This window comes from Nematolebias whitei, chromosome 19, assembly GCF_014905685.2.
Source record: "Nematolebias whitei isolate Nwh7 chromosome 19, NemWhi1, whole genome shotgun sequence".
NCBI classification, from domain to species: Eukaryota; Metazoa; Chordata; class Actinopteri; order Cyprinodontiformes; family Rivulidae; genus Nematolebias; species Nematolebias whitei.
In genome coordinates, this window is record NC_056516.1 from 35,228,906 (window position 1) to 35,243,918 (window position 15,013).

At 39.2% G+C, this 15,013-nt stretch overlaps 1 protein-coding gene across 1 annotated transcript; it reads right to left on the reverse strand.

Annotated features, from left to right (window-relative positions):
• Window positions 1-2,404: 2,404 nt before the first annotated feature.
• LOC119425422 (DEP domain-containing mTOR-interacting protein-like) lies at window positions 2,405-8,432 on the reverse strand. The gene is made up of 5 exons (XM_037692946.1): window positions 8,344-8,432; window positions 6,165-6,323; window positions 5,050-5,120; window positions 3,285-3,389; window positions 2,405-3,162 (listed from the first exon to the last, which is right to left on the reverse strand). The coding sequence occupies exons 1-5, from the start codon at window positions 8,360-8,362 to the stop codon at window positions 3,034-3,036; spliced, it is 483 nt and encodes a 160-aa protein (XP_037548874.1). The 5' UTR covers window positions 8,363-8,432; the 3' UTR covers window positions 2,405-3,033.
• Window positions 8,433-15,013: the final 6,581 nt, after the last annotated feature.

The following is a 15,013-nucleotide window of genomic DNA, read 5'->3' on the forward strand; positions in this document are numbered from 1 at the left end:
CATTTTATTAAAAAAACATCATGAAAAGTCAGAACGTGTGATATTAATTATTGGATGATTTGTGCCGGTGTCTTATTACAGTATTAATGTAAATTTTATTTACTTCCACTTGTCTGCAGTTTGTGATAATTTGAGTTGTACAAAATTTGTGTCACAAAAGGCTGGTGCTGGTGAACCCATTGGTGCAGGCAGGCAGGCAGGCAAGGACTCAGGATGAATATATAAAATAAATAATTTATTAACAAAACAAAAGAGCTGACAGGGATGCCAAACGACCAGTGAATGATCAGGAGGGACTCACAAAACAGACAGGTCATCACCAGTGGCTAGAAGACAATGCCAGGACAAGGAGTGAGACACACACACAGGCTTAAATACAGTAAACACTAGGGGTTAAACGACTACATAATTTTTAAACTCGACATTAACATAATAAAACTCAAGTAGAACTCGAGTACGTGATGAGATCATAGGATCTAAAGATGCAAAAATAAATAATTAAATAAAACCACAAAAAAGGTCATTATTTACAAAAAAAGACCAACAAATCATTGGGAGCGTATATTATGCTCCTACCATTTATCATACAGCAAATAAGTCACAGGAAAAACTAAACTATTAGTTATTATTATTAAGCTGCAAAATTGAAGAAACGTGTAGAACATCAAAAACTAAACTAAAAACAGTGTGTGTGTGTGTGTGTGTGTGGGGGGGGGGGGGGTGTCAACCACCCCGCACCACCGCCCGCAATGGTGCACATTAGGTTTAGTTTTAGAGATTAATATGTTTATAGATTTTTTTAATAGGTTTAGAGATGAATATTTTTTGCTTTTTGTTTGTGAAACAAGGTCAGAGGAAGCTGGTTCTGGTTCGGTCGATTGGACCCGGTGTTGCACCATATTCTGTGACCTGCAACAGTGCATGCAACACCGCCCCCTACGATCACAATATACGGTGGTCACAAAATATGGTGTAACACCGGTTCGCAACACGCTCCAAACAGTCAGGAAGTTGATTCATTTTCTGTTTCTTACGGTAGTTGAACAAGAAGATTCATCTTTAGTGAAATATTTCCATACTATTGATGCATTTTTACCTGTTTGCCAAGACTGGGCCTGCTCTGCTCCATCCGTCTGCTTGGAGAATCCATTTTGTAACCTGCGCCTGTTGCGGATCACATGACGCAATGACGTAACGGCGGCGTAATGACGTCACCACTAATACTTGACGTGAAATTAAAAACCTCCATAGGTGTCCTAGGAATCGATGTGTAGATTACTCGAGTAGTCTGTTAAAGCCCTAGTAAACACCAATTAGACAAAGTGAAGACACCTGTGAGTAATCACAGATGCCAAAAACAGAGACTGAGAATGCAAGACATAAACACAACACAAGATGGGGCCAGATACTAAAGAAACACAAAGCCTATAAAGATAGAAACAGAGGAGAAGGGTGACACAGACATAACCACAACACCAGATGGGGCTAGACACCAGGGACAAAAACCACAACTCCTACAATTTGCAAAGGAGTTTATGACTTTTGACAAAGGAGTGCAGGTTTTTAATGATTTTCTGTATTTTTTTAATTTTACTTGTTTTGTTGAAGTTAGGACAATGCACGTCATTGTGAGGCATTGATATATTTTACTGATTTAGTGATTTGATTACTTCCTCATGTTCTTCAGAAGCCTGCTAATCACCCATTTATTCAAATCAGGTAGGTCAAAGCAAGGAAACAACTAAAACATGAAGGATCGTGTTCCTCAAGGACCAGAGTTGAGAACCACTGGATTTTAGGATGCCTGGGAGAGCAGATGGAGGGGGTTAAGGACCTTGCTCAAAAGCACAGAGTGGGGCAAATGAGGGTGGAGGAAGGTGTGGGTGCTTCACCTTTACCACCCACATTTTGATGTTGTCAATCCGGGGGAGTCGAACCAGCGACCATCATATCTCATCGCCTTTTCTAACCTCTGTGCCACCATTCCCCCAATCTTTTATTTGATTTATGTGTTTATTTTTTTTGGTCTTGTGCCTTGCCTTATAGCTCTAAATGTCAAGTTTGTATTTCAGTTTGTACACTTTCAAAAGATTTAAAGGTTTACAGAAAAAGTCTGACGTTCAGAATCAAATTTATTTGTCATTCATCGTGTTTGAAACATGTGAGAACATTGAGTGTTTCTCAGATCGGTCTCACTTCTTTATTACTGTACGTTACCTTTGTGACAACTAAACCCAAATCAAATTCTATGACAACAATCACAAGAAGTAAAACCAAAATACGTCCAGACTGGGTCTCTAAAACGTCCCTGCAGCGAGCAAACCTGCTGATAGACCATGCATCATATTGAAAAAAAAAAATACTACAGAATAAACAAAGCATACAAACAAGTCATAAAGGTATAAAAAAGTAAAGGAATGGTAAAGTTAAAAAAAGAACTTTAAGACAAACACAAGCTGCTTCCTCACTAAGTAGTTTATCTACCTCACACCTTTTTCACATTTCTCTTTTTCTTTCTGAGAATCAGCCGGCGGTGGATGGAAAGGTAAACACAGTCAGAGGGTCGTGCATTAAACCAAGCTGTGTGTGTGTGTGTGTGTGTGTGTGTGTGTGTGTGAACAGGTCAGTGTTTAAATGTTCCTGATATGGATGCTGGTACTGTTTGTGAAGGGTAGTGGATGGGGGGTTCAGGGTTAAAAGTCCAAACAACCTGAACCCGAGTAACATCAGATGTTACGGCTTCTATAAAATCTGTATTCATTTGTGTTTAGAAAGTAGCTTGAAGACTATAAATAAACGTAAAACAACACTTTCTGGTTCTAAATAGACTACGCAAATAAAACGTGAATCTAGATGATGAATGAAAATGTCACACTCCTATTGGTTGGATTGGTCTCCATGACAACGGTCAACAACAGATGGTTCAGGTGCTCTGTGAGTTTTCTCTCTTCAACGTTTGTGACAGTTTTTATGAAAAGCAGAAGTTGGTGGAAGTTATTCTCCATCTATCTACTTGTGTGTGTGTTCTGCTCCTCAGTGATCGGTCTCCTCCATCACTTCCATCACAACAGTTTTGGGTCCAGTTAGGATCAGGTGGCTCACAGTCCGGTAGTCCAGGTCCAGAACATTGAGACCATTAACGGAAACCACAAACTGGCGAACCTTTAGATAACAAAAATATATTTAAAATATATATATATATGAAAGAACACAAATCATGTGACTGGCATGAATAACCTCCCTGTTTTAAACTAATTTGTTTGTGGTAGTTTTAGTCTTCCTACCTTCATCCCTGCAGCAGCAGCTGGACCACAAGGCTCCACAGCCTGAACGTGACAAGGTTGGTTTCCTCGGACCACAAACCCCCATCCCACTGCATCACCGACGATCTGTACACACAAACATTGTCCCTGCATGATCATTTTATAATTTAATTCAGTTTATTTATATCACGCCAAGTCACAACAGAAGTCTGAACAGAAACATTGGCATATTTAAACGTTAATAACATTATTTATCTGAGGAGCAGACTGCTTTGAGTTTAACTCCATCACAGAACTCTCATCTTGAGCAAGCATGAAGGAGACAGTGGAAAGGAAAAACTCCTTCATGAGGAAGAAACTTTTAGCAGAACCAGACTCAGGACAAGTGGCCATCTGCTTCGAGCGGCTGGGTTTGGTAGGAACAGATACACAATGGCAGGTCAAGAATCACATGTTAAGATAGAAATAGCATCAAATGAAAACTATTCATATGTATGCATTTGAAACTACTCATTTTAAGAAATGAGGTCAATTTGCCCTCCAGTAGTCTAAGCCTATGGCAGCATAACAAGCCAACCCTAACTATAGGATTTATCAAAAAGGAAAGTCTTAAAACTGGACAATGTGTCAGCCTCACGGGAAGAAACTGGAAGTTGGTTCCACAAGAGAGGAGCCTGGTAACTGAAAGATCTTCCTCCCATTCTGCTTTTGGAAACTCTAGAAACCACAAGTAAGCCTGCAGTTTGAGAGCGAAGTCCTCTGTTAGGAAAATATGGAACCATAAGATCTGTAATATAAGATGGAGCTAGGTTGTTGAGGGCTTTGTAGGTTAGAAGTAAGATTTCAAATTCTATTCTGAATTTGACAAGGAGCCAATGGAGAGAAGCCAAGACTGGAGAGATATGATCTCTCCCACTAACTCCAGTTAAGACTCTGGCAGCAGCATTTTGGATCAACTGAAGACTTTTTAAAGAAGTATTTGGACATCCGGATACAAAAAAAACAAACATTGCAATAGTCCAGTCTAGACATGACAAATGCATGAACCAGTTTTTCCTACATCATTTTTAGACAAGATGTTTCTAATTTTATCAATATTACGCAGGTGGAAGAAGGCAGTTCTGGTAATGTTTTTAATGTGGGGGATAAAAGAAAAGTCCTGATCAAAAATAACAACAAGTTTTTTAACTTTAGAACTGGAGGCAAATTAATGCCATCTAGAATTGGAGAAAGACCGAAAAATGTATTCCTAAGACGCTCAGGTCCAAAAACCACAACCTCTTTCTTGTCTGAGTTTAAAAGCAGAAAATTAAGTTTTTATGTCTTTAAGACATGCTTGTAGTCTAAGTAGCTGACTGGATTCATTGGGTTTCATGGACAAATATAATTGTGTATCATCAGCATAACAATGAAAATGTATCTCATGCTGTTTAATAATTTTACCTAATGGAAGCATATATAAAGTAAAGAGTATTGGTCCAAGCACTGGATCCTGAGGAACTCCATGACTAACTTTGGTGTAAGAAGAAGATTAATTATTTGCATTTACAGACTGGAATATATCAGATAAATACAAAATTATATTACAATAAAAATGTTTTCATAATGTAAAAGTTTAAAAAATGTGAAGTTGAAAATGTAAAAATCTGTTTAAAGGTATGTCCAGGTATGTTAAAGGGCAGATTGATATATTCCTGATTGTATCAATAAAAAGCGATAGAAAAACATCTCATCTCACACAGACTGGTGGAAAATACTGTTTTTAAATTTTAAGCTCCTGACTTACTGTAAAGGTTTTCTTGATGTAGGGACCTCCTGGTGTTTGCAACTCCTCTGTGCTCACGGGTCTCTTCAAGACTGAAAATAATACAGAAGTATAAAAGTTGTGACAAAAAGTACTTTTTGAGTATGTTTTTATGTGCTTCATTTGAATACCATTTTAGTTGAAAAATAAGCGGCAACACATAAAAAAGCCTGATCAGAAACTCATGTATTGGCTATGTATCACCTATAGTTAACCGATACTTACTGGTTATTTACACATTGTGTACCATGTACCTACCTGGTATCTACCTAGTGCATACTCAGTAAATGTCTGGCACTTATCCATTACAGTTACAGTACATTTCGACCTTGACCTCTCTAAGTGACTTCAAACATCTGCTAAGTTCATGGCAAAAACCAGTGCAGACATGTTCCTGTTTTGGGTATTCTACATCGATTTACTCTCTAGCTGTTACTGTTTCGTTTTTTTTAAATACCATCTTATTTCATATGTTCTTCTCAATTTGTTTGCTTTTTATGACTGTCTACTGTCTTTGTTGTCTACTGTTGTCATCACTCTTTGTTAAAATCTGGTCTCACTTGTTAATGAGTCCCCGAGGCTCAATGGGATTAACCTGCAAAAATAAAAGTTGAATGAACAGTACGTACCAGGTATTTACCAATATTTTTGATTACTTAACAGGTATATTTCTGGTATTTACTCAGTATACTTATGAGGGATGTGCCTGGTAGTTACTGGATTTGTACCTGGTAAGTAACAACTATTTTCTGGGTGTAGGCCTAGTACCTACCCAGAAGTATTATGTATTGCTACAGGAATGTACATTATTTTACACTAATTTTTTAAACGCTTCCTTTGCACTAAGACTGGCTACAAAAGTCATTTGATATTTTATTTACATGTGCGTGCACACATACGCATATATATATATTTTTTATTAAATTATGTCACATTACGTTTACATCCAATATCACTTTGCTGTTAATTGTATATTTTTGTTTTATCTTATACGTCACATGTATTTAAACTAATTTAATGTGGCTACTGCATTAAAAATAGCTTCCAAACATTTCCTGAACCATCACCCCCATTTATTAAAGCCTCTTTTAATGCACCTGATTTGGGGTTGAGGAGCACATGGGAGGAAGTGTTGCCGTGGACACCAACCACCCTCCTGGTATAAATACTTCCATCGCTGCTGCTTCTCAGACGCGGTTTTGCCGGACCTCTGCAGCTTCCACTCGTGATCGCTTTCTCGTTTTTAGAAGCACTGTCTGATGAAGACAAAGAGAATGACCAGTCAAACATCTGTTGAAGGGACGACGCTCTTCAGCGTCTGAGTCTCTTTTGCTGAACAAGCATGATTATGATAACCGAAGCACCGATTATAATCTCGATGCATTGTTGACCACAGCCACATGGGTTGAAAATAAAACAAGGAAGTGGGAAAAGTGTCATTACGTCACATGCAAAGGTTTTATTGTTCATATGTTACCACGGCGACCAATAAAACAGCATCCATTGATGGTCATGTTGCTTTAGCTCACATCATAATTCTAACCAGACAACTTTCTACTAATAAAGTAATAAATATGCTTTGATAACATGATGGGCTAGTGTTGTAAAAAAAAAAAAAAGGGGGCAGACAATACAGAGTAACTAAATTATTGATACTGATAGATGTCCCTATGGGCTGCACTTCATAAAAGGTACATGGACTTTTTGGCTTGTTTTTGTGTTTTAGATAGTTTTGTTCCAACCATCATTGCTGCTCATCGAAAGAAACTGGGGCTCAACCTAACTGCTTAGTTTGAAGTATTTAGGTGCTTATCAGTACAGTTTTATTAATGCGTCATTAGACTGACCCAGTTCTGTGTTCAACTTCCTCCGTTTATGATCTGGAGACTGTTTTTGTTCATCTTGACCAACGATTGCTGCTGTTTATAATTTAAATAATAAGGACAAATACTAATAGGTTGATGAAGATGTTGTGGTCAGGGGATGTTGCTGCTTCAGAAGTGACAGAATCATACTATTCCAGTTCATCTACTGTATCAAGTATTCTTCATTAAGCAGATCCAAACACGAAACCATCAACAGAAGTCCCCATCTTCATGGTGTCTGATAAAACCAGTGCTCTTAGTCATTTTACAGCATGTGCTGTGTGATTTTTGTCCCAGAACATAAAAAAAAGCCCTTCTGTACTTGGAAGATCTTGTTCAGACTGCTGACTGTCCAAGATTCGCAGGAAATCTGCTGTGCTCAGTGCCTGCAAGTGGTTTGCTATTAACCTTTAGTTTCGGCTGGTCAGATCTCTCCTCTCTTCCAGTCGTGTCTGATTCTATCCACAGTTTTTGTCAAGTCCTGGTGTGTAACGACTTTAAACGCTTGCTAGAAATATTGAAAAGTTGACTTTGATTCCCCTCAGCGGTGCATTGTAACCCTATCGATGCGCCATGTTTTGACTCGGCAAAGAAAAACAGAGGATTAAATGCTAAACTGAGTCATGCGGATCACCTTTCCCCCCCTTTGTCCCACTGACGGAGGAAAACGTGATCTACACAGAAAATATGATAATAATAATACAAAAGTTTGTTTGTTCAGTGTTTAGCAAAACCTGCTGTTTGATTATGGAAGGAACGCTTCCTGTATGTGATAACGGGAAACTCAGCTTTATCTTCTTTAGTGAAATAAACATACACAGATTAAATCTGTTGATTATATCTATTTACTCAGTTGATTAGTTATTTTTAATTCTATTAAATATTGAAACATTGTGGTCTTTTTTTTTCTAAAACTGTTTTATCTTACAAGCTATTTCCCTTTAAGCTGCAAAAAAATATTAACTCAAATGCTCCATTTAACTTTTGGGTTTATTAAAATATTTTTGCACAGAGAGCACATAAAAAAACTATGAAAAACCAGCTTCATGTTATTGATTTTATGTTGAAATGATTTATGTAACTTATCTCACGGCTTCACATTTTACATATTGTCAATGAGCATCATAAATACACTTTATTAGAACATTTCGGGAGGAAAAACTCCTCTTACCTGCTTTGGATTTATATTAAATATAAAAATATACTTCCAAGAGCAGATCATTCTGTTCAAATATTCAAAAGTAAGAACAAAACTTGCTAAATAAGAACAATATATATATTTAAAGCTTTTTAAGTCAGTCAGGTTCTAAACTTTAATTTTCTGTCTACTAACACAAGAAATTCAATTATTTCAGCTCAGTTTGTCATTTCACATTTCCAGGATTCATCCTGCAAACTGAATAGTTCTTACCTGCGGTGCGAGGCCCCATGTTTCTTTAGTTTTTCATCCAACCGCTCCGAGAGGACCGCAGCTAAGAAGCAATGATGAAGACCTTCAGATGTGCCTTAAGACAAACACTGAGGGACACGATGGTTCAGCTCACTGCAGCTCCTTGTACAGGCTGGAGCAGCAGATAGTAAAGTTTCCCTGATGAGGTGTTCGGTTCAAATCTTTGTGTTTACAGGTCTGAAAGCGAAGGGAGCCAACTGTCTGGAAAAACTACTTGTGGCCGGGCTAAATATTAAACCCCCGAGTAAACAAAGTGGCTGTCAGCAGGAGGGAGGAGGAGACAGCTGTCATGTAGAATTTTTCTTCTCTGACATAATCACAATAATGTTCATCAGCATCTGCGTTTGACAAAATTTCATTTTTGATCGCATTAACATTTGGAAATGTGACATTTTTGTTTTTAGGCTTGAGGAAACCTCACACGGACTCGAACTGTGTAAATTCAGTAAACTATTTATGCATTTCCCCGAAAATTCACTGAAGAAAAGCCATTTTTGTGTTGGATTGAGCTCCAAAAGTTAATCAGATTTCGATCCTTCCATTTTGGTAACAGACAAACAAGATTGGCCTTATTGGTTATTTTAATGATTTCATGCACAGATCTTTCACAATATGTTGTGATCAATGTACATGTTGGAGATGGTGCTCAGCTACTACCACACTTCATTTTAGTTTAATCTTCCTTTTTCCTGTCACACGGATTGAACACAAGAGAACAGACTTACATGAGAAGCTTAAATAAAAACTCAGGTTTACCTTGAAATCACAGAACTCTGAGAACAAAAGGAAATAATAGATAATTACACCTCCAGCTTGAATCTTGTTTTAAATTTTAACAGGAATATGAAAAGTTTCATTTGAACTTCTGCTCCACAGGTTTCTGCAGATATGTTATCAATTTGGTAAACTTCTGCATTAAATAAGATGAGGTGTAAATATTGTGTGTGCAAAAAGTTTAGCATGTGCTGAAATAAAGCATGAGCTCCACTGTGGTTGCTACGCCGACAGTAGGAGGCTGCAGCTGGAGAGAAAAGTGAAACACAAGGAAATTATTGGATGGGATGGGAGACTGCGACGAAGCCAAGATTCAACTTGTCTGCTGGCCTCCTTAGATAGAGAACTTTACTAACAGGCTTTTATGTATGTGAATGTTCCTGTAAAGTGCCCTGAGACAACTTTATTGTGATTTGGCGCTATATAAATAAACTGAATTGAATTGAATTGTTCCTGAAGGATCTGAGGTTCAACCATATCTTCTTCAGTATCATAATTCCATCAGTAAATTGCAAATCACGAACCAAAAACCTCACTATAGCCTGATTTTACTTTATTTTTCATAAAAAGGATTAAATCCAATATATTCCAATTTAGTGTTTTTAATAGAATGCCATCTCCACTCTGTCTCATCCCCCCAGCATCAGCACGCATGCGACAGTAGGAAGGAAAAACTTCCTTTTAGCCAGAAGAAACCTACAGAATTGGGCTCAGGATGGGTAACCATCTGCCTCCATTGGATGGGGGAATCGAGGACAGGAAAGCACCACAGAAAACACATCAAATGGCTGTTTGGTGTACTATCTACATGGAGAAAGATAAAGAAAAACATATTAATGATAAAAAAAATTACAAGTACAAAGATGAAGAGTAAATGGACTGTACTTATATAGCGCCTTTTTATCTTATCAAGATACTCAAATGCTTTACAACACAATCTGTGCCCTCATCTATACATACAGCTCTCAACTAAAGCTGTACAAAGAATAATCAGAGCTTTATCACATTCATACACTGATGGGACACACATCAGAGGAAACGAGGGGTTCACTGTCTTGCCCAAGGACACTTTGGCGTGTGACTGCTGGTGGAATCGAACCCCCAACTTTTGCATTGGAGGACGACTGCGCTAACCACTCAGCTAGCTGCCCAAGAGTACTGTTTCAATTTAATTCAGTTTATTTATATAGCGTCAAATCGCAACAAATTTGTCTCAGAACACTTTACAGGAACATTCACTTTTTTATTTTTTCATTTACCCTTTATTTATACAGGAAGTCTCATTGAGCCACGAGAACTCATTTTCAAGACCGACCTGTTTAGGGAGCAGATGGGGGTTAAGGGCATTGCTCATGGGCCCAGGGTGGGGCGAATGAGAGTAAATGGTAAATGGACTGTACTTATATAGCGCCTTTCTATCTTATTTCAAGATACTCAAAGTGCTTTACAACACAATCTATGCCTCATTTATCCATTCATACAACATGCTACTAGATCTCTACAACGCTAATTGAACAAATCATTCTAAAGAGACTAATCAGTGATTCAGATCACATTCTTACACTGATGGGACACACATCAGAGGCTATGAGGGGTTCAGTGTTTTGCCCAGGGACACTTTGACATTTGACTGTTGGTGGATTCGAACCCCCAACTCTTACATTGCAGGACGACTGCTCTAACCACGCAGCCACAGCCGCCCACAGGGTGGGAGCAGATGTGGGTGCTTCACCTACCCCACACACATTTTTGATGTTGTCGGTACCGGGGATTGACCTGGCGATCTTTCGATCACAGGCCCACCTTCTCTAACCTCTGCGCCACCACTCCCCCACACATACACATACATGAAAAAGCCAATTAGTAAAGTTCTCTATGTAAGGAGGCCAGCAGACACGTTGACTCTTGGCTTTGTTGCAGTCTCCCTTTCTGAGCAAGCACACTGGCAACAGTGGAAAGGAAAAACTCCTGTTTAAAAGGAAGAACCAGGCTCAGGACAAGCGGCCATCTGCTTTGACTGGCTGGTTTGAGAGGACAGGAAGGAGAGACAGACGGACACAGAATGGTAGGTCCAGGTATAGGTCCAGGTGTACCTGAAAGACAAAAACACGTTAGGGTAGAAAAATAATTACAAATACAAAACAGGTTGAGCAGAGTAAGTAAAGACAGCAGCAGAGTGAAAAAGTGTGGTCAGTTTGTCCTCCAACAATCTAATCCTATAGCAGCATAACTAAGGGACAGCTCAGGAAACCCAAGCCGACCCTAACTATAGGATTTAGCAAAAAGGAAAGTCTTAAAACTGAACAACGTCTCAGCCTCATGGACAGAAACTGGAAGTTGGTTCCACGAGGAGCCTGATATCTGAAAGCTCTGCCTCCCATTCTGTTTTTGGAAACTAGGAACCGCGAGTAAACCTGCAGCCTGAGAGCGAAGTGCTCTGTTAGGAAAATATGGAAAAATAAGATATGCAATATAAGATGGAGCTAGGTTGTTGAGAGCTTTGTAGGTTAGAAGTAGGATTTTGAATTCAATTCTGGATTTGACAGGGAGCCAGTGGAGAGAAGCTAAAGACTGCAGCAGAGTGAGAAGATATATTTATTAATCTTTATTTGACCTTTGAGATCACAGATCACAGAAGGGCTGAAGGCATTTGGAGGCGAGTGAAGGCAGCCTATGCATGTTTTGGACTGTGGGAGGAAACCAGAATATCAGGAGAAAAACCACACAAACAGCCTCACAGACTCCAGATTGAAGTTGGATCCATGGGAGAGGTCTGATAACTGAAAACTGCCTCCCATTCTACGTTTAGAAACTCTAGGAACCACAAATAGCAACATTCTAATTGACCTTACATACAATCACATGTTTGGGTGGGCAAGGGGACGTGATTAATAATTAGTTTACGTTTTGTTTAATCAGTGTTTTGTATATTTGCTCGTGTTTCAAAATGTGTTGGCTGAGTCATTAGAGCAGCCCGGATGAGAATGACAACAAAGGAAACATGCTGCTGTGGTCATCCTCACTCACAACAAACATGATTCAGACAGGGGGAAACATGCCTCTGATAACGCTGCATTCCTTTCTGTCTGCAAGACGAGCATTCCTCCCTCCTTGGATCTGTATTCAGTCGATGCTGCTATTTCTGTCACCGATCATGAGTTAAACAGCCAACATGGCTGAAGATAAAAAACACGGAGATACAGAGGCAACTGCTGACAACAAAACAGAACCAAACAACGAATGGTTTCTAAATCAGTGAATTCCTCACATCAGACCTGGTATAAAATATCAATTTGCAGTTTTGTGCTAGGAACATTATACAACCTAAAATTAAGTTTATACTGATTAAAGCAGTTTAAATTTGGTTACATCTCAACAGCTGGACTAGGATTACATTTACCCTTTACCTTAGTGGAGGATTTAAATTCTGAATGTTGATGATTTTTGAGATGAGGGATTTTCTGGACTGGAATTGAACAGGGAATGCAGATAAGACTCGATGCTTTTGAGGCGGAATATTCAAGTAGGTTGGAATTTCACAGTGTTTAAGAAGAGAAATAGTTTAATTTTTTGTATGTCCAACGCAGAAGGACAAATCCTGGAAAGTGGAGAGAGCAATTTTACCCACCACCGTGTGCACGAGCAGATCCAGAGGGTGACCGGTGGAGGCCTTGGACACCATAGATTGCCCCAAGGGCCACCCCAAACATTTGAGGAAACTATATTTTAAAGCAATATAAAAACTAGTAAGGAGCGGCATGGTTGGGTAGTTGGTAGAGCTGCCGCCTCTCAGCGAGCGGGTTGACTGTTCAATTCCCAGCCGAAGACCTTTCTGGGTGGAGTTAGCATGTTCCCTCTGTGTACCCCGGATAAGCAGAGAAAATGTATGTATGTATGTATGTATGTATGTATGTATATATATATATATATATATATAGTGAGAGAGAGAGAGAGAGAGAGAGAGAGAGAGAGAGAGAGAGCACTAGGCATTTTGGCAATTGACAGAGCAACACTTTGGGTATTTTGGCAGCTAATCATTAAAGTACTATTGCTCAACTTAAATTGATAAAACATCAATAACACCTCATCTTGTTGATCCACTTCTACTGCTCATTGGACTATAATCACAATAATCATCAAAATCAAATTGGTGTATTATCCTCTTCATTTTAAGTACCTCAACTTTTTGGCATGCTTTGGAACAAATCACTGATTGATGCTTCTGCTTATCAATGTTATTGGAATTTCTTGAAGTTCTATATTTTTGCTCAATGTCAGTACATTATTTTTCATGACGGATGCATTTTCCTTTCTCACGAGTATTTTAAACTCTGTTTTCATGCACAACTTGGAACGTGTACAACAATGGTCAGAGTAACTACATTTGTATACCGGTGAAGCTATCTACAAGGACAAACCAATCAGTCAACAAGAGTTATTGGCATCAATTACTAGTGTCAATTTAGTTCAAGACAAGTTGAAAACCTATCTAATGCTTACATGCTGTGATCCAAAACATGCTGGCGTATATGCGACACTGTGACCCCTGAGCTCCAACACTCCTGCGGTCACACATCCAGCACATGTCTGGGTCTGCTGACTGACTTGTTGACGGTTAAATTCTACAACGAGGAGCCTCGTTTGACATCCTGAGATGATTGTGGCCAGTGAACAAAATTGTTTAAGGGTCACAACCTGGAATGTTTTTATTGAACTTCATCCATCCATTTTCTGATGCTATCTGCGATCGGATCGTAGAGGTAAAAGGTTAGACATCCCTGTCTGCAGCAACACACCCTAGCTCCTTAAGGATACACATTTTCTTCAGCAAGTTCTGAGTCTGCCCCCGGGTCTTCTCCCAGTCTGGAAAACCTCCAGAGTGAGGTGTCCTGGAGGTATCTGGGGGAGTTCCAGTCACCTCATTCCTGAGGTCATTAGATGGAGTCAAACGACCACACCTGGGACCAATCTCCTCGATGAGATGCCCAGCATATAAAAGGTAGTTGATAACTTCCTTTGGATGCTGGTTATGTTCTAAGTTTTATAAACTTTAGAATTGAAAGTGTGTGTACTTTATAAGAAGACTATTTCAAGCCAAAAATTGTAACAAATAGATTTGGATTATCATATTTTTCAGTGTATAAGTCACTCCGGAGTATAAGTCGCATCAGTCGCATCACTCAAAAGCATCAAGAAGAGGATAAAAACATATATAAGTCGCATTTATTATGTGTCACCGCTGACCATTTTATAATGCGTTAATTTAATGGTCAAAACAGCTTAGTTTCATCTGGGCGGTGCAGCGCCATCCATTCATCCATCGTAGCCGGAGCCACTAGCTTTCCAGCGTTCCTCCGCCTGGACCAGCTGAGTGAAGCGAGCGTGCACAGGAAGACTGGCTGTTGCAGTTCTTCGACATTTAACAAGATTAACACTTAAAAACAATTATTTGTTTGCTCCACATTATAGCAAATGAGTGTCTAAGTTTAACTTTCCTTAATAAATGCACTTTAATGGTCAAAACAGCTTCATTTCATTTGGCAGCATGATGGCTCAGTGGTTAGCACTGTTGCCTCACTGCAAGTAGGTCCTGGGTTCAATCCCCAGTTGGAACCGACGTCTTTCTGTGTGGTGTTTGCATGTTCTTCTCATGTTTGCGTGGGTTTTCTCCAGGTCCAGGCCTCCCTTGCAACAGAGATCTGTTTTCTCAATGAGATTTTCCTGGTTAAATAAAGGTTAATAGATAAATTTTACCTGGCTGGCATGGCACCATCCATCCATCCATAGCCATGAGCTCTCCAGCGTTCCTCCACCTGCACCAGCTGAGTGAATGAAGCAAGCAGGCACGGGATGACTC